This window comes from Tremella mesenterica (assembly GCF_000271645.1).
Source record: "Tremella mesenterica DSM 1558 unplaced genomic scaffold TREMEscaffold_6, whole genome shotgun sequence".
Taxonomy (NCBI): Eukaryota; Fungi; Basidiomycota; class Tremellomycetes; order Tremellales; family Tremellaceae; genus Tremella; species Tremella mesenterica.
In genome coordinates, this window is record NW_006711230.1 from 304225 (window position 1) to 324211 (window position 19987).

Here is a 19987-nt window from a genome sequence, read left to right on the forward strand (position 1 = left end):
TGAATAGGTGTACCGTGCGTGAGAGATCAGTGTTCGAGTATGTTTGTTGTAAGAGTTGTATGTATGTGAAAGTACCGAGTGACAATTTTCTAACTGCCACTATCTTATATCTTGATAGGGGGCCGGGTGAACCGGAGGCAACTCGATACCCTGATCGTTTCCATGGTCGATATTGACGCGACATGGCGATGTCGGTAGATTTGCTGCATCGGGACAAGTCGCAACTACAAATGTTCATCGGTTCTCCGGCTACAGGATTATATGGAATGATTCGATGACGCGCGTCGCTTGAAGATTCAATTTTCTTCCCTTTGGTGCCATTCTGCCACACTGCCACTTTGCCACTTACTTCCTGCACTACCTGCCTGATTGGCTCCGACGGAATTCTCCGAGATCCCTGATTCCCCTCCACCGGTTTCTCTAACCGTCCCAAGTGCCGCAGCCCATATCCCATAGGTCAGGAGCTGAGGTTGGGGGGAAGAAGGGGGGAAGGGTGAGTCCAGGGGATTTGCACTTTGGGAAGTTTTGAGTTGGGTCCATGTATACGACGACGTACAAGTCTTGCTGCTTGGCCACCTTGCTTGGAGTGCCGTTCGGGTAAAGAAGAGGTGACGATGTCCTTTTCGACCTTTCCCACATGTTCCACCTTTTCACTCCAACTCTCTTTCTATCTCTTCCATCTCTATCTCTTCTATTCTCTCTACTTCTTCTTTCTTCTTTCTTCTCTTTCGTCAATAAAATTCGAAGCTGTTAGGTCTGCGACTGTGATACGAGAAGTTAATAGGACATAAAGGGATTGGCAGCGCCGATCCGAAAAGAAGCAAGATTTTGGTGGCTAAGTCGTCAGTGGCATCTATAGACATAACCAGGTCAGTCTCAGTCTCACTTGACAATCCACCACTTTTGATTCTTCTGTCTTACATCCTTTTCCTCGCCCTTCCTCTCTCCCCTTCCCGTTTGATCCCGGCGGCCGGCATCTCTGCCTCACCACTCGTATTGTTTGTCGTACTGGATAAAGGGAGTCATGGCTTTGATGGTGGTCATGGAGCATGAAATTTCTCAATGGACCCACGCCCCAAGCCTCACCCCTCGTCATGAGTGTTATATGACACTTCGGGCCGGATTACATAAGTTTACCGATGGTGGTAGCGCTGGGCGTTGGTTTGATGCAGAATTCGGGCGCGTTCCTCTGCTACATCTCTGCGATAGCAATGGCGTTGGACAATGCACGGGCCTCTCTCCCCCCCCCTCCCCCTCCCCCTTATCGCCCCCTTCCCCCTCCCTTTGAACATTGTCATCTCGTCCACCATCATCTCCTTCTCTTTTTCTCTCTTTCTCACTCTCTTCTTCACATCATCACCCTTTCTCACTATTCTGGCTCGGTTATAGATTTTCCTCTTTAGACTTTACTCACGCATAGAAACCATAAGGAATACCCTCTTTAACGGTACCTTTGATTCTCACGACTCACGAAACGTTTGACAAGAAAAACAAAACACCACAGGAGAAACATATATCCAGGTCGACCAAATCACATTCCTCATTCGATTGATTCATCTTCACACCAAGCTACTAGCTACGCGACGATCTCACCAACTAACAAATACCTTTACAACGTTACTTCAATCATCGGTCCAACAATCTTGCCGATCATATTCACGGCACGCAACGTCACAACAAACCACACGAGTCGTCACTGAACATATAGAAATCGAGGGAAGGAGCCCAGGAAGTGAAAAGGACCCTCACCTGTTGGAAATCGAGACTTCACTCGGGTTGATCACCTGGACCACCTGGCCATCTAACGGGCGACTGGTGACGACCTGTGGCGAGAACTTTTTCTGGTGATTAACATTCCTTCCTCATCACAACCACGCGACTCATCAGACTTTAGACTTGCCCTTCTACCCAGTCTTCAACCCTTCCTCCCACTCCCTGGTCACCGCCGAGCAGCCTATCGAGATCTCTAGAGACTCCTCTTAGCTTTCGGAAGCCTAGCCAAGCACAGGAATAAACAAAACTGGTGATTTCGCGACGCCTTTGACTCCCATTCCTTTCGCTCAAACGTCGCGCTCCATCACCCTGTCATTCCACCCTCCCCTGATTTCACTTTACGGCCTTCGGTCTCCCCGATTCCTTTGCCACCCGTCAATACATGGCTGACTGGCGCAGTCATTTCTTTCAGATTGTCTCACATTCCATCTCGTGGACACCAAGAGACCTTTGTTGGTCCCCTTGGAGTCACCGAACGATCTCTACAAGTAATGGCACCGAGCCAGAAGTCGGCAGCCACCGTGTCTACTCCAATTCAACGTCCAAGCAGGCACTGCAGATCTTCGCTCGATTATCCTCTAGCCCCCATAGACAACCCACAGCTCATCAATCTTCCACCGACCAATCTTACACCATCCACCCCGGCTTCCGCATCGTCTACCTCATCCCTCCTCCAGCGTAAACTTTCTCTCAAACCACGATCGACACGAAGTCCAGGAGCGCCTATAACTCCTTCTGAAACAAGACTCGATACACCAAAGGTATCCAAGACGACGATTGAATCGAGGAGTCATGGACTGCGTAAAGCTCAGGAGAAGGAGAAGGTGCCATGTCCCTTTCCGGAGAAGTATGGTGGGAGGGAGAAGTGTGGAGTTTTGGATGACGACGGCGGAGATGAGATCCTGATGGCTTCTTGTGCTGCTCTGGCCTTTCATGTGAGTTCTTTTTACCTTTGTCATTAGATGAAGAATCGGAATCAGTGCTGATGGCCATAGGAGAACCGTGCATTGTCGGCAGAAGAGATTGCAGCTGTCATCTATGAGCAAGGCTGGCTTAGACCACCGTCCGTCGCTGTCGAACCTAGCGCGATCATCAACAGCAGTATTCGAGGACATCTCAAACGATGTGAAAAGTCTGGACCTAGTCGACAACCCCTTCTCGCCAAACATCAGCTGGCAGGCTCAGTATGCGAAGCAGCCCTTGAGCCGGCCCTCCATCCTCATGCCTTCAGTGGAGCCGGTCGACCAAAGGGTACCGTGTGGTATTTGAGCCAAGCAGCGGGACGTATGAGATGGCGCAATCCATTCGAAGGTCTCGAGGTCCCAAAGTCCCTCCCACGGAAGCTTTCATTGAAGCCTAAGAAAGTCGAGAAGGAGAGCAAACCGAAGCCCAAACCATTCGTCAAACCTTCGATGCCGGTGAAGATCAGGCTTGTCCTTGGTACAACTCAAGGAGAAGATAGCGATATGACTTCGAGAAGTGCCAGTGGTTCCAGAGATCCCACTCCGGCCATCGTTCAACCCGCCCCCCGTAAACTTCAAACCCCCAGCAGAAACATTCTCGACTCATCCGATAGCGAAAGCTCGGACTCGGATATGGATGTCGATCCTGGTCCATCTAAACCGCGAATTCGAAAACTTGCGCCTCCACCATTATCCATCTGTAGTACCCTACCATCTAATCGCTCCGCGTTCGGTGACATGTTCAACTCATCGCTTACCCCCATCCTTCCAGCGTTCAACAGCGTCCCCCACTCATCTCCCTTCCCATTTCATTCCCTTGACAACACAAGCTGGATGGTTCGTCGCGATCACCCCCACCGCGGCTTTGACGATGACGACTCAACCTCGAGCTCGGGGGATGAGACCAGAGCAGATGGGATAGATGACTGGGTGATGACACCCGCTGCTGTGTCAGATGGGGAGCATGAGAATGAAGAAGATGAGGGGAAAGTGAAGGAGGCCACCGATGCTTTACGGGTCCTGTTCAACATGCCTTCCCCGGATTATCGACATACAGACCCTATCCTCGACCTCGCTAGATCACCTCCATCTGACATATCAAGTATAACCGATAGTTCTTCTACCGCTACTGCCCAAGCACTCTCTCGAGGGCAATTACGAGCCCCCCTGCTAGAAGCCTTCGCTTTGACCGAATGGAGAGTGGCATCAAGCCCTGCGCCAATGCCCATCGAACTCCCAGAATTCAAACCCGAAGGCAGCCCATGCGAACATCTTCACCTACCAGACGAGTCGTTTGAAACAGGGACCGACCCCGAGGATAGTTGGATGAGTGACGGGGAATTGCCTGTGAAGGCGGATGATTCCATGTCCGACATCGAACTCAACTCAACCATGGGCGACATCACACCGGAGCACGATAAACAAATGCATACGGCAGCATGGGCACAGGAAGCAGCAGAAGCTATGGACGTCAAATCTGAACCATACGACTATGCTTCTCCCGTTTCTACCCTTGCGGACGATAACAGTGCTATGATGTATGGGTCTCGAGCTTCCACTGAGTCGCGTTCCCCCTCCAGTGGATCTTCCGAACTGCCCGAGTTGGAGTCTCTTAATGGTTCTAGGATCTTCGAGGAGATCTTTGTCGGACCGGAGAGTATAACATTAGAAGAGTTGGATCAGCTTATGCCTTCACAAGGAAAGTCTGATAAGACGCCCTCTCGAGCGAGGAAGATCCGACAGCAGACTGGTACAGGGACATGGGGATGTATTGGTGTAGGAAGTTTAGCTGCGAAATTTACCCCGAAGATCATACGCAAGAAATCATCTCGCTCCAAACGCCCACCCTCCCCAAACCCCATGAATGATCAAGATTTACTCGCTCTGGACGAAATGAACATTGAAGTATCCTTGGAAGGGACCATTGGCACTGCTGATTTGGAAGAAGCTTGGGCTGAGGCGAATGCGAATTATGAAGCAGCGATGAAGGCGCATAAGGAAAAAGCCGATCAAGCCAAAGCTCTTTTTGAAGCTTTCAGACAGAAAGTCAAAGATTGTACAACGCCCCCGGTACCAACACCTTCTACCGATAGCGCTGCCGAATCACCTTGGGCTGATTTGACCTCGGCGTCATGGAACTCAACAGATTCTTTGAATCCGACCACTCCAGGTGTACTCTCTCCACTCATGTTACAAAGCGTTTCGGCGTTGTCTCTCATCGGGGATCATCCTGCCCTTTACGCTGTGGATCCGAAAGCTCTGATTTCACCTCCGATCCAGATGAATGCGCTCTTCGACGGTGACTTGAGCTCAGAGATTGACACTATCATCAATGCCAATTCTCTCAACAATTCAGTTCCTAAATCCAACAAAACCCCTCAGACAAATAATCCCAAATCTGCCACTATTAACAACGTTGGATCTTCTGTGAAATCACTCACTTTGACAACCAATCGACCCATCCAACCTGCTCCTCCCGCCCTCAGTCCTTCTTCCGGCTCACCTCGTCCGTCCTCGGCGGCATCCACAGATTCTCACTTATCAGCACCTACCACGGTATCTTCAGATCGGCCAATCACTCCTCCCAACGCCGCTTCGGGATTCACCAATCCTCCTGCTCGTGCTCGAGGGGGAGCCTATAGAAGTATTTGTCCGGGTCTAGATGCTTGTGTGGTAAATCAGATACCTGTATACTCACAGCAATACACAACCCCAGCGGGAAAGAAAGGAACACTTCTAAGAAGAGTCGACACGGATTTTGTCAATGCCACTGCCTTTTTGAATGCTTTATCGGTACCTTCGAATAAACATAGAGAGATTATAGGACCTCCGGGGGCTAGTCACAAAGCCATGCAACAGAAAGATTCGAGAGGGGTGTTTTATGCTCCTGGGGTGTGTGGAGTTTGGGTTCCTTTAGCTGAAGCGAAGACTTATCCTAAGAAATTGGATGTGAAAGAGGGATCAACTGTCTTGACTATTTTGAGAGATGATTTGTTCTCTATCGTAAGTCATCTTTTTCCATTTTTCATCCTATTCTTCATCCATCCATCCTCTTCATAATAATTTTTCGTTATCTTCCTCACGTTTTCTATGTCTTTTCTCCGTTCCTTGCTATTGGCTTTTTCCTTGTACTGCACAAGTCTCTTCCCCATACGCATCAGCGATTCACTTAGAGGAACATATCATCTACTGTCATCGCCGTTGTGTAGCCCTGTGGAGTTGTTAGCTCAACGCTGACAACCCAGTTCGCAGTCATGGCAGGAGTCACCTTTCCTCATTCCGCTTCCGACTCTTTCGGTCCCGTATTCGCAGCCGACGATCCCCAAACAACATCTATGAACTCTTCTCAATCATCTCTCGCCTCGTCAAGTAGCTCTAAATCCGTTCCTGACTTGACAAGCAACCAATCATGTTCACAAAAAAGTTCATTGGTGAGATGCGCAGTTGCAGCTCCGTCCGACGCACCACAACCGAAACGTAGACGAGCGACAATAGTGGGAGATTCGAGTCCTTTGGTGCTCCCTACAATCAGGGGTAAGAGGGGGTCGGGATCAGCTGCTACTCCTACGAGTTCAAATCCGACCTTGAGAAAATCAAGAGCTAGTATTGCGGGTGATATGGTGAAACCTAAAGTGGAGTAAAAATCTTGAGACTCGAATAATGGCTTGGAGTATCCTAGTATCAGTTGGAATATACATCGATGATACGTCACGCTCATTTCAGCCGATGAAATCAGAAGTGCAATGAGTCAGATGTCATGAGTAGGAGTCATGGAAGAGAAAGATGAGGGGAGTGGTAGATATCGGTAGGTTGATAGAATAAACTGAATCGAGGGAGGAAGGGAGGAAGAACGCAGCAAAGAAGAGGGAAGGATATAACACTGCTCTTTCAGGTAAACTGTGGCATGTGGAGAAAATATGAACCTAAAAAATGCAGAATGAATAAAATTACAGTATAGTACTTTCTACTCATTATAAATGATCTTTCCCCATTCTTGTTCTCTGATTCTATTACGGACCCAATCACCTAGAGGAGTATCGAGCTGTTGTACTTTCCAACGCAACTTGTCTAACTCATTTTGTATATCTTTGACATCGGAGGGGGATAGAGTCAATCCGGCACGGAAGAGAAGTTCGATGGATTCCACGGGTAATTGGATATTGTCCGTTTTGTTGATCAAAGGTTTGAGGAGACGTTTCGAGATTGGACGTATTTGACTGAGACGGAATAGTATGCGGGAGATGATGTTGATTCGGTCAGGATCTGCCGTTAGCACAGTCTGAGATTTGAGGGGGATGAGAAACAACAAGTGGAGTGGTGCGAAAGAAGTCCACATCCAGAGGAAAGAGACTACTGAAGATAGGCAAGACAAGCAAGGGAAAGAAATCAGTTCAGACAAGCTAGAATAGAAGGCTTGGAGCAAATGAAGAAAGCAAGCAGAGTGTACAAGAAGAATAGAGTCGAAAGTGAGAAGAATGAGGAAGAGGAAGATGCAGTCAAAAAAAGGAAGACTCACTGGCTTCGTTCATAGCTTGCAACAAGAAAGATTCCACATATACCAACCAATTATCCTTATCCCCTTTCTTGAATCTTTCCTTCTCCTCATTGGACTTTGTCGCACCGTCCTGAACATCCTCTTGATTGATCTTCTCCTTGTCTAAAAGGATGTGATCGACTGAGGGATGATCGAGAGAAGGAATGAGGTTGATCATCAAATTCTCTACCAATCTGAGAAACGTAGATCTTTCTTCTTCTATACTCCTCAAAGAAGACCCATTTCCCAAAGTCCATTGGATGGATAACCAAGGGATGATCCCGTTTCGGAAAATCAGCGACTTTGCTGCTATAGGTATCAGTGTCATGGATTCCATAGCCTGACCATCAGAAAAGCCTTAGTCATAAAGGGAAATAAAGACGTACTTGTAGGATCAATCGACGGAGGGAAGGATCGAGAGATGATTGATATATCGTCGAGAGGAGAGTGAATGTATTACGTCTTTGAAGAATTTTCCAATCCTATTTATCAGCTGTGAGAACTTAGGTTTCGAAATTGCAATGACGACCTGAGCGCTGGTGATCATATATGTGAGCATACCGAGAGTGGATGGTGTATGACTCTGAAAAGAGTGGAGTGATGGTAGAGAAAAGGTATGATCGGGGTAAGTCAAATGGGACGACCTGAAAGCGAAGCAAATAGGAAGTGATGAGGATGTTGGATAGCGAGTATGAGACTGTCAAGGTTCAAAAAGAAAACCTACATGTGCAGTGCTCACACCATCACGAAGAAATCTGATGATCCAAGTACGTTCACGTTTATGAAAATCCCCAGAGGCATATAACATGCCAAATAATAATGGAACATCCTCCGGATCGAATGTTGGTCGTTGGAGGAAGAACCTACTGATCAATGGGTAGAGGAAATGAGAGGGATTCGCAAGTGTACGAAGTATATGAGCGAAGAAGAGTGTGATCAAGGGAGGAAGTCTAGAAGGAGAAGAAGTTGTTTCGGAAGGAGGAGGGATAGAATGACGTAGAAGACGAAGAAAGTATATAAGTTGAGCTCTTTCGTGAAATGTCACAGTCTATTTCATTAACATCTACGCCACATATCTCTCCAGCTCTCTTTCTTCCACCGGGTACAGCTTACTTGGGATTATAGCGGAAGAAAAGGGTTGAGAACTCACTTTTAGATAGGTCAGAGTTTTCGAAAGTAATCCAGCTGCTAAAGCACGCATTTCGCCATCCCTGGAAGACAGAGCACAGATCGTCAGACCCATGACATTACTGCGCAATATCTCAACCCAATCTAATCCACTCAAGCTTTCTTCCAGAGTCGCTCCGTACAATCCAAAAATGAAGACGGGATCATATACTTCTTCTGAGTCAGAGAAATCGCCCCGCACAGCTCGTCGTAAAGGATATCGAACACAAGTAACAAATACCTTCTGAGCGTCGAGAGAAGCGACAGTCTCAGCGGCTCGTTGTGGTCGAGGTATACCTGAAGGTGACCAACACCGGAGTATGGAAAGACAGGAGATCTTGCTATGGTGCTCGAATAATTGGAAGATAGAAAGCAACAAAACGTCCGAGTGAGAAAGAGTACCTTTGTAAACATGTAAAAGACGTTCGATGAATGTTGGTTGGCAAGAAGCGTAGGGAGATGCGTGAAAAAGAGCATGGATAAGTCGTACAGTCGGAAGTAGTTGAGTATGAGCTTGGTCGGATCGAGACAGCGAGTTGAATTGGGGATTATCGAATAATTTCTGCAATTGTTGTCGAATGAAGCTGGCCTACAAGTAGATTAGTTTGAATATCACAACAGGTCACGGGACCCACCTTCATACTTGTTCGTTTGACGAGGATGGCACCAAGATCCACGATGTCAGGGACATCCAGATGATCTTGGATTGTGGAGATGATGTATCTCTCTACCTGCTCGACTTCCATATCTATATCAGAGGCTTCTCCAATAACAGCCCCTACCACATCAGTTCAGCTAGGTCTACACAGAGTTTCAACTCACCAAAAATATGACAAGCTTGGAGAATCTCCTCCGTCGGCTTTACCTGTGAGCCCAGGGCCCGACAGAGGCCCTCCAACAATTGCTTGACCAGTCGAACACATGTGGGACGTAGAGTCTCTCCTCCAGTTCGCCAAAGTATTTCCGCAATTTGCGCCGCACGGAGAGGAGAGACAATCTTTTGAGAGTTGATAATGCTCGAACTCCCAGCTCCAAGTAAATTCACCAGCTTTGCCAGTATTTCCAGGGCGGGTTGGTGGACGGATGATTGTCTTGCGTCGTTCAGAGCTCTCAATGCTGACTGTGCGATACCTTCGAGGGTGTTGTACAACTTGCTAGCGACGGAATCGATGGACAACAAGACATTTATTAATGGCAAAAAGCGATAATCCGAAGCAAGCGTTGGATCTACTACGACCAGTTCGGACAGTGCAATCGCCGATTTGACCTGTCCCGCCACTAGTTGTCCAAGTAATTGGAACGCTTCATCCGCGTTTGTTGCTATAAGTCGCCTAAGGTCATCGGCGCGGATGTTGAGCTGTGGCCGAATACCTCCCCTGGCAACCCGGGTCTTGCGATCGCCCTGGAGCAGTATACTCAGGGGTTCCAGAAGCTGTGCGTCGACGAAGAAACCGAAATATTGGAAGGCTGCTTCGAGACTTGCCGTCCGGATTGCTATGGCTGAGATCGTAGCCATCATCTCTTTGTTGACGGTGGCCAGACGAGCCGGATGCTGCAAGATAGAGTGAATCGCTTCTTGAGCCTGTTGAGGAGCCATGAACCTGATCCATGGACTGACAAGTAGCAGATTCTGCCCTTATCAGCGACTCCCTGTCAGCGATTGTGTTCACGCTTACTTGCTGTAAACGATCCCCTCTCGTGTCCTCGGTCATACCTTCCAAAGCCTGCAACACGTAGGTCTCTGCAAGAGCTCGATCTTGCTCCGCCGTAGGATCAAGAAGTTCAACGAGACCCTTCACAGCTGACATTGTCAACGCAGCTTCAGCTAGCTCAGAGATGTACTCACTCTTCCTCCACACTTGGTCACCATCGGACGAGAGGAGATCTCGCATCTTCATATCTCCGAAGATAGCTTCTTTGTGGCTCATACTGGGTGAGATGGACAACGAGAGCCGGAGACAGCTGGAGATTACTCGTAGCAACGAGACGACTTCGTCCGTGCTGACTTTTGGGCGACAGGCGAGATGTACCCCAAACTGACCCATTCGAGTGAGACTGCCTTCTGAAGCCCCAAGAAAATTTCCTTCTAGAGTGTTCACCAGAACTGTTGAGTCTTTCCCCAGATTATCCAGTAGCTTGCGTTCGAAGCAACGTTCAGTCCATGACCTATAGACCCGTGAGTCCAGATCCCTATGATAAGGAATAACTTACTGTTCATCCGCCAAGAGTGGGATGACAGCTGAGGTGTCCAAGTCAGCGACTGCTATCATTGATCCCTGGATGACATTCATGTCTTTTCGTATCCGGCCGACCACATCCTCCAATCCCGCCCTTGCTTGACCAGCCTGCTTGGCTTCAATCACGATGGCCTCCAGTCTCTCTACCACAGCACTTATGAAGAAACCATCTTTCTGTTTGCCCCACATGCAAAGTAATATTCTACCTAAGTAGTTCATCACCACCCCGGCAGCCTCTGTCGAAATATGTTGCCCCATGACTTTGGCCTTGAGCTGTTCCAGTAAAGTCATCAGTAGGGGACTAGGCATTTCGGCAGGTTTGTCCCATGAAAAGTAATCGGGAAGGAAAGCGTTAAGATCATCAATGTAGCGGTATGGTGTCTTCGTACATCGGCGCACACAATCATCGAAGAAGGAAAGAAGGTGAATTTGCTGCGTCATCAGGGCCGCATCGAGGGAACAGGGATTTCGAGGTAGTGCGTCAAGCCATATGGAGAGCTCGGAGGGGTCGTGTTCGAACAGCAAGGTAGGGGTGAGAAGAGTGTGAAGGAGAGAGGTGGTCATAGCGTATGCGGTGGGTTGACGTGTGGCTAAATGAAGTTGCAAGACATGGTAGAGATAAGTGTACTGTGACCCCGCTGTCCACGTCAGCAGTCGTCAGTGAAGCCAGAGATGGACTAACAAGCTTTGTTGCCCCATTGCCAATCCTGCCACTCTCCCAATAGCTCGAGCACATGGACCTGGGTAAGAGCCATAAAACCTTGAACGTCTCCTCTGGTATGACCGAAGCCTCCGCCCATGCCGACCGTTCCCACTGTACCCACACTGGCGACGGTGCCCGTGTCACTCAATACACTACCTGATCGAAGATCTTTCCGAGCACGGCGCTCGCCCTTTACGCTAGAAGATGACACCAGAAGTCGACCAGGATCGAACTTGACCTCGGAGGCAATACTGGGCATGGTACGGTAGTACAATCGGAAGAGTCGCATTGCCACCTCAGTGAGCATGCCGGAACGTGCCGCAAGGGCTTTCTCTTCATCCGTCTCTGGATCGGCCGGTGCCATAGTCGCAGACTTCTGGGCCATGGTGATGATCGTCTGAACGTCTGGCACGCGACGACGAGCTTCAAGCTCGAGTTCACGTCGAGCACGCCTCCAAGAGTCTAGTGTGGTGGACGACGAGGGCTGTGTGCTGATCTCTTCTTCGATGGTTTTAAACAAGTCTTGAACCGTGCTGAGCTTTTGTAGACACTTGGCCAACGTAATCGCGGTCATGTGCTTGACCAGGTCGTCGGCAACGAGGAGACCTTTGGTGATGTGCGTTTTTGTGAGTGGAGAGGGCATGATCGACTCGATTACAGTGGCTATGACCGGGGGAGTCGTCCGAAAGGGCATTGATTCGTCAACTGATGACAAACCCTTGGGGAGGGGTTGTCGGAAGGTAGAGAGGTTGGGTGGGGGAAGGGCCACGATTCTCCCTGCGAACGCCATATTGGCACACCACCTTGAGCTTAATTTCGGCTCCATACTCATGGCTGAATGCGGCCAGTAGCTGAACGTCAGCGAGATGCATGGGAAGAGTATCTTGGAAAGACTGACCTGGCAACGAGCTCAGGACATGATTGCAAGACTTTCACCACCCAATCTCCTATCTGTTCATGCTCGTCGATGACCTTGGGCCCGAGACGTCTGACCACATTGGACAAAATCCTGTTGTGTAATCCTCGCCTGAGACGCTCTTCTGGATCGCCGCGGGGATTATGGTACTCCTGGTCGGCGAACGAACGTTTGGCATCGTCCTCGGTCGGTTGACGAGGGTACCACCCTTCGTCAGGAAAGCAAACGCCTCGACCTGGAACAATTGTCACACTGTCCAAGAAAGCGGAGACAATCTCCCCGACCTTCTTGCCCGTGATAGGCTCGGTATCCTGACGGACGAGTAGCTGTAAGAGATGTTCGATAGCCGACTCGTTGAGCAGAACAAGAGACGTTCTTCTTCCAAGTCCAGATGTCTGCGCGGTAATTGCCGTCCATGCTGCGTCAAGGATGCGATAGACGGTGATAGGAGGATCAGAAGAGATGTGAGACCAGATTGAGGGCATCACCAGTCTCGCATGGGCCTGAAAGAGGGGTGTTGGGAACATAGGTAGGATGAGATGAAGAAGTGCATGTCGGATATCTGGGCAACATCAGTTCATGACTATCAGCCAGAGGCTGGACTTACCAGGTCTGTCAAGAGGATCACGATCACCATATTCTGGCATTCCCTCTTTATTCCTACGTCTCATAGCAAGCATCTTTCCGATACGCTTGAGATTACCTCCTTCGGCCAACGCTGACCAGACGCGGAGAGAAAGACGACCAGACTCTGCGTGTCCGTCACTGGCCCGAGGTAGGTCCACATGTAATGCCGCTGCGGCAAGCTCGACACCATTGAGACATTCATCTCTTTTATCCGATTGGATGAGATAGTTTAGCTTGATTAGCGTTAGCGTTCTGCTAGTCAAGTCAAGTAAATCTCACCGAGTCGTAGTAAGGTTCCGAGGCTGATATGATCTTGTTGACCAGACCAGTGAGGGAGGATTGAAAGTATGGCAAGGGGGTTAAGATTTTTAGAATGGTCGATAACAGTCTCACAGAAGCGTGAACTAGTTTCTCGTCCCGTTGCTATACGTTAACATTTCTTCACGTGCGGTGATATAGTGACGCACCTGCTCGCCTTGCTGCCATGATTTGAAGACCTCGTCACATGATGGAGAAGCTTCGAGATATTCTTGTACGAGGGCGACTGTCTTGTGGGATATAGGTAATGGAAGATGAGTATGAGGGGTGTAGATCTGATGCTGGAATGACACCAAGGCTGAAGCTATCAGCGGAACAGCATTTTGGCAACTTGGGTGTAGGACTGAACTCACCGTCAAGGGAAATCGGCGCCAGAGCATCTTGCACCTCCCGTCCAGACGTATACAACCGAGTAGCATGCTGCCGTGGGATATGACTTCTGATCTGTGCCGTGCCATCACCATCTCTTTTGCGCTTCATTCTGTCCACCATGCCGCCGTGCTGCCTTGCAGACCATTCAAATTCAGCAATTTGGTTGTAAGAGGGTGAAAATCTCAGCCCAAACTCGGGTCACGTGACGTCTCAGCCAGCGGAGATGAGTCAAGTCTCCGTATATGTCCAGTCGATTTCATAGGTATCCTCGAGTCATGAGTTGGGCCTTTTCAACCTGGCTTGAGGTCGAGGGAGATTGCAAAGAACATGGTGAGCTCACCACTCGAGTAGGTATCTGTAGATCTGATGAGATAGCCAAAGCCCAAATCTAGTCTGACAATTGTCATCAAGCTAGGTGAGTGGCCACATTCTACCTCCTCCTCCGGTGTCAACTGGATTCCCTCGAAACCTTCAGAACCTCGTCATCTCCTCTCTGACATACAGGAACTTCTTCTATCGTCTCCCCCGCTTACCCTTTCCTACCACATCTTCAACTTCTTTCTTCCATAGTTGAGACATGTGTCAACCTTCGCGAGCTCGGACATAAGGTGGTCATATGTTCCTCCGGGGCCATCGGTGTGGGGCTGAGACGGATGGGTTTGAAAGAGAGGGGTAAGCTCCTAAGTCAGAAACAGGTTCGTCGTTTCATCTCGGATAATAAATAAGGCAGAACTAATGGAAAGGCATTGGCAGCTGTTGGTCAAGGAAGACTCATAGCGCTCTGGGACAATCTTTTCTCCCAACTTGATCAGCCTATCGCGCAGATATTATTGACCAGAACGGATATTTCAGACGTGAGTCATACCACCGCCAGTGAAACATTCAGCTGAGACAACAGAGAACTCGATATCTGAACGCTCAGAATACCTTCAATGAATTACTGGCGATGGGGGTGCTTCCTATCGTTAATGAAAATGACACTGTGTCGGTTTCTGTGAGTGAAATCACATTCCTGATTGATACTCTCCTTTGCTCCCACGACGTCTTTTCTTCTCTTCTCCCTTCATATCAGAGTCTACCGTACTCAGACTTCTCGCATTCGTGTTGACATGGTCCGTTGCTCATCTCAGGAAATCAAATTTGGCGACAATGACACACTTTCCGCCATAACGAGTGGTATAGTGCACGCGGATTACCTATTCCTTCTTACGGACGTCGACTGTCTATATACGGACAATCCGAGACATAATCCCGATGCCAAACCTGTGAGGGTAGTGAGAGACATTGAGAAAATCAAAGAGCAGGGTGTGTTTTCACTTCTTCCTTCAACAGATTCTGCCACTTCCTGTCCTCACTACACCTGTGGATAGCTAACAGACAGTCTCGGTGAAGACCTTGGGTACCTCTCTTGGCACAGGAGGAATGTCCACAAAACTCATAGCTGCCGAGTTGGCCACCGCAGCTGGCACTACCGCCGTCATTATGAATTCGAACAAGGTATCTGACATTTTTGGTGTCATTGAGAATGGCGTGGGACCTAGTCGGGAGGAAGCGGATACGCCTGGCCTTGATGAAGGTCCACTGTGTACGCGGTTCCTCCGACGAGAGGTGGCTTTGAAAGAGTAAGTTCGGTTATCCTCTTCCTGTGACAGAGATAAATGCTGACTTTGACAGTCGTAAATGGTGGATCACTCATGGATTGCATGCAGCTGGCACTGTAGTGTAAGTCTCTCCTCACCTTCGCGTACAATGATCAGTCTCGGGATTAACCTCGAAATCCAGACTGTGGCCCTGATGCCACTGCATTGACTTGAAACCAATTGACGACCAGAATCGACGAAGGAGCGCTCCGAGCCATCAGTCGAAAAGAATCCGGGGGTCGTCTACTTCCAGCCGGAGTTGTACGTGTCGAAGGTGGTCCCTTTGCTTCTCATCAAGCAGTCCGTATTGTTGTCCGTCGACGTCGACGTCCAAGATCCATAACCGTCGAACCCCCTACTCGTTCATCTCTTGATGGCTCCCCTGATACTCCATCTCGTATGATCACTCCCGCTTCCCCTTCTTCCTCATCACCCTCATCCATCACAAGACATATACATCATCTTCTTGACCCTCTCACCGTGTCAGCCTCTGAATCCGGTTCGATATCCATAACAGGTGATCATCCCATTCCTGACACTCCAACACTTCGACCTGTCCTCCTTCCATCGCTTCACTTGATCCATTAAATAAATCTGTTCCACCTTCACCCGCTATACATGCTTTGACAGAGAAGATTGCCAATGCGATGAGTGTTCCCTTTGCCGGATTTGGAGCACTGGGAGAGGGTAAGGATGATGAATGGGAAGAAGTGGAGGTTGGAAAGGGTCTGGCGCAGTATAATTCAGTGGAGATTGATAGGATCAAAGGGTTGAAGAGTAGTCATATAGAACATGTTTTGGGGTATAGTGAGTCGGAACATGTGGTGGACTCCATTACGATTTTCTGAGCGGATCTGACGGGGGGTTGGGAGGGGGGGGACCATGTCATCCGGGTTGAGGAGTCGGGCCAAGTTATCGAACTTTATGGTCGGGTGGTTATAGAAAGGATAGCACGATAGCATCACATAATACATCAACAACATATATGGCATTGGAACGATACAAATCGAGTATCAGTCGTATTTGACTCGTGCTCTAGATGTATGTGTCTGCCCCGTGGGGAAGGTATATGACGTAGGGTAGTGACTCCCCCTCCCTCGATCGATCTTGTCTTCGCAAACACGCTACACATCCTTCTCAACCCAAGCAGCCAAGCAGATCCGACCGACTGCATACACTGAGATTGGCGCGTTAAGTCACAGTAAGTTAGAGGAGAAATTGAAGGAGAAAAGGGAACACTATGAAATCATCAGATCGTCAACCATTACTTCCAACTCACTCCCATCGTCTTTCCGTACCACGTATTTCCTTCCCTACTCTTTCTTCAGTATCCCCAGAAATTACATCTGGTATACCTAAGCGTACGAATCAGAATATCGGACCGATCAATCTTTATCCACATAGTCAAGAAATTCCTAAATTAAGTAGAGAATGTTTATGGGCGTAAGTATTACCTTTCTCTCGAATCTCACCACTATCACCAAATCACTGTATCTCATCTCCTCACAATTCACCCCAGACCCGTATTCGGTGTTCTTTCCCGTTGAAGAGCTATCGAGTGATCAAAGGACAAAACACGAGATTTGTGATATCAAGACAAAAGATGATATTGACTAAAAGTGAAATCAAATGTTATGGTAAATATATTTTACCAACATTTTTGATATTTGGAGTATTGGTGATACTACTCAGTTTGATAATTATCAATCATTACAAAAATGGTTAAATTGATGCATCTTATAATAAGCTATCCTAATATCCTTCGGTCCCATCTATCAAAGTGGAAAGAACGAAGAACAGAAGAAAGATTTGGTAAATACCACTACGAATACGATTACGATTACGATTACGATTACTTTGATCTCAACGAGAAATGGCTCAACGAGAAATGGAAGGGCAACGATGAGATCGGGTTTGGATATATAAATTGGGAAAGGAGAGAGAGAAGAGATGGATCATTCTTGATTCTTAATGATAATCTTGATATCTTTTCCAGCTCTGACAGCTTCGAAAGCTTCTTGAGATCTGGCCAAAGGGAAAGTTTTGGAAATGAGAGGTTTAAGATCTACCATTCCTCTAGATAAGAGATCGATAGCTGATGGGAAACAAGAAGATGTGTATCGGGTGATACCTAAACATAAGCTGCTTTTTCCGATTTCGTTTGTGACCGCTTGTTTCCTGATCGATCCTTTCCCTATTTCTACTTCATTGCTATATATCTCTCCATTGACCGGAAGTATTGTCTTACCTGAAGGAAGATCAAAGTCACCCTTGATAGAGAGGGGGTAGGGGATGGGGGCCAGCGGTATGGGATATGGTACTTGTTGTAGTCCAAAAAGAATGAGAAGGAAAGGTAAGAATTACTCACCTTTCAAATCAAGCTCCTTGTTAGTCACGGCGACATTAGGGAAGAGCATAGTTTGAATATGACTCAAACCAACTTGTAAATCTATTCATCAGTCCGACATTCTATCAATCCTCCATTCTCCCACTTCTCTTACATCTAAACTCTCTTGATTATCTTGCAACACGTCCAGCTTGGGGAGGGGAGTGGAAAGGTAAACTCACACGTTCCACCCTGTTTGGCCAAAGCTACACCTAACAAACAACAATCTTCCGTTCCACTAGCTTCTACGACTCTATCAACTCCACCAGCTTCTGCCAAACCTGATTCTTCCAACCAACCAGCAGCACGAACAATAGCGTTTTCCCATTTCATATCACCCACCGTACTTTCATGACCATTAGCTTGAGTAGGTTCGACATCTCCGCCTGGTCCACTGGGAAGATCACTGATGGCTTTGACAAGAGCTGGGTCTGTTTCATATTTATGTTTCAGTGATACAGCCGGTAAGGGAGAATTGAGGAATACATGATCGAATATGGGTTTTCCGGTGATGGGGGAGATATACTTTCGAGCGAATTCGACCCGAGTGGGGTTTATATCGATACCGATTATCTTTTTGACCGAGTAAGCGTGAGCTACGGCTGCTGTGATTAAACCGATAGGACCGCAACCCCTTCGGTGTTAGCATATTCTCTTTACTTTCTAGATTGTTCGTGTTCGTATGTCCATGAAATCAGAAATCCTCTGTGTGGTCTTGAAGAAAGAGTGATCAATTCCTGACCGACATGAGAAGATAGACGGTCTCGAGACAGAGCAGGAGTATATACGATGACGAGGAGGAAACGGGTAGAAACGGAAAGTCAACTCACATGACGGCAAGAGTTTGATGAGGTCGAAGATCAACACGTTTCCCAATCTGTATCCCAATCTATTCATGAATCATCTGTTCCGTCAACTTTGAGGGGATGAACTCACGGCAAGAGGTTGGATACTGCCCGCTTCGTCCCATCCAACATTATCAGGGAATTTAGGCGCCATATCGGCAGGTAGGGCGAAATACCTATTCACATCAGCCTTTCTTAGCACATACTTGATATTCCGAACATCGATAAGACAACGAGAGATGGTTTGATGTGTAGGAAGAAAGCGGGGGCGAGGACTTACTTCTGAATAGAACCTTTAGCATTAGGCGCTCCGCAATAGAGGTAATCCAGACATAGATTAGATCGACCTTCTTTACAGTTGATGCATCTCCGACAAGGAAGACCAGGTTCGACTAGATTATCAGCCCACATTTCTTCTTTCCCTCGTCCACTGTTTCCACCAAGCTCCTCGATTTATCAAAGCCAGTTGTGCACTCCTCTATTCGCATAAAAGGCCGAAATCAACTCTCGGGATTGGGGAAGACATGTGAATCTTAGAGTGGGGAATTTGAAAGGTTGAGATAAAGATGGAATCATATGCAAGTTTCGAGCCAAGATAAAACCCACCGGCGACCCTGTCTCCAACTTTATGACTAGTAACAGCTGATCCTACAGCTATGACCTCGCCAGCGGATTCATGTCCCATTATGACTGGTTCGGTAATAGGTCTCCCCCCTACTCCACCAGAAGAATAAGCGTGCATGTCGCTTCCACAGATACGTAAAAGTCAGCACAAGTTTACTATTCAACTGATCTCCTTTTGCCATCTCTAATCCGCTCCGAAATAACCCTTCCCATCTTATCACTCTCCCACTTCACCTACCTAATCCATTCATGACTATCACGGTCCAGAGTATGATGTTCAACAGTCTCTTAAGGAAAGAAAAGTTGATATCTCCAAAGTAAGGAGACCAAACCGATAGGTGACCAGATCTATGAGGAATATGAAACATGAGACAATGAAGAAATGAGAAAAGTATGGGACTTATCTGTAGAAACCACTTTCACCAAAACTCCATCAGGTTGTAAGATAGGTAAAGGTATATCGGTAATTTGAACTTTCCTGATACCCACAAGCATACAACCTTTATTCTCCAAGTTGAGCTTTTTGACATGATCAGGTTGTTCATCCGTTATTTGATGAAAATGAGACATGATGGAATAACTTTTTCAAGGTATGACTTTGTGATCTCTGATTTCTCGTTTCTGACAACTTGTGTTGTATACCAGATCGTTCTGATGAAGGGTCAATTGAGGTTGTTGGATTAGAAAATGGTGAAAGAGAAGCAGAGTCGTCTTATGGAGGTTACAACAACTTCGTCGCCATTCCGGGACTCGGCCCGATCTGTATTCGGCCCAACCGGCGCCGGGTATGTCGGTTATGAATTACTTCCGCCTTCCTCGTCAAGTCTGAATGTTCAACGATGTCAAGGATGTGGTAGGTGTCGAAGAGATACGAACGACTACT

General features: G+C 47.8%; 4 protein-coding genes across 4 annotated transcripts; 2 read left to right on the forward strand and 2 right to left on the reverse strand.

The window, feature by feature from the left end:
- Positions 1-2264: 2264 nt before the first annotated feature.
- On the forward strand, positions 2265-6684 carry TREMEDRAFT_73979 (uncharacterized protein; the record flags this gene model as incomplete). The annotated part of the gene is made up of 3 exons (XM_007005142.1): positions 2265-2708; positions 2769-5738; positions 5981-6684. 3 exons carry the CDS (start codon positions 2265-2267, stop codon positions 6374-6376), a joined length of 3810 nt encoding a protein of 1269 aa, XP_007005204.1. The 3' UTR covers positions 6377-6684.
- Positions 6685-6761: 77 nt separating this feature from the next.
- TREMEDRAFT_73980 (uncharacterized protein) lies at positions 6762-13729 on the reverse strand (the record flags this gene model as incomplete). The annotated part of the gene is made up of 17 exons (XM_007005143.1): positions 6762-6803; positions 6829-6998; positions 7252-7609; positions 7656-7751; positions 7994-8317; positions 8420-9025; positions 9072-9214; positions 9259-10066; positions 10113-10237; positions 10283-10626; positions 10648-11311; positions 11356-12227; positions 12275-12854; positions 12900-13152; positions 13199-13342; positions 13387-13535; positions 13591-13729. 17 exons carry the CDS (start codon positions 13727-13729, stop codon positions 6762-6764), a joined length of 5817 nt encoding a protein of 1938 aa, XP_007005205.1.
- Positions 13730-13884: 155 nt separating this feature from the next.
- On the forward strand, positions 13885-16214 carry TREMEDRAFT_71742 (uncharacterized protein; the record flags this gene model as incomplete). The annotated part of the gene is made up of 10 exons (XM_007005144.1): positions 13885-13956; positions 13985-14024; positions 14114-14304; positions 14353-14463; positions 14508-14603; positions 14740-14914; positions 14991-15231; positions 15284-15331; positions 15441-15804; positions 15885-16214. The coding sequence occupies 10 exons, from the start codon at positions 13885-13887 to the stop codon at positions 16095-16097; spliced, it is 1551 nt and encodes a 516-aa protein (XP_007005206.1). The 3' UTR covers positions 16098-16214.
- A 748-nt stretch (positions 16215-16962) lies between these two features.
- TREMEDRAFT_71743 (uncharacterized protein) lies at positions 16963-19674 on the reverse strand (the record flags this gene model as incomplete). Its single annotated transcript, XM_007005145.1, has 8 exons — positions 16963-17380; positions 17618-17698; positions 17818-18269; positions 18466-18524; positions 18572-18656; positions 18761-18872; positions 19087-19226; positions 19478-19674. 8 exons carry the CDS (start codon positions 19672-19674, stop codon positions 17205-17207), a joined length of 1302 nt encoding a protein of 433 aa, XP_007005207.1. The 3' UTR covers positions 16963-17204.
- Between the last annotated feature and the right edge of the window lie 313 nt (positions 19675-19987).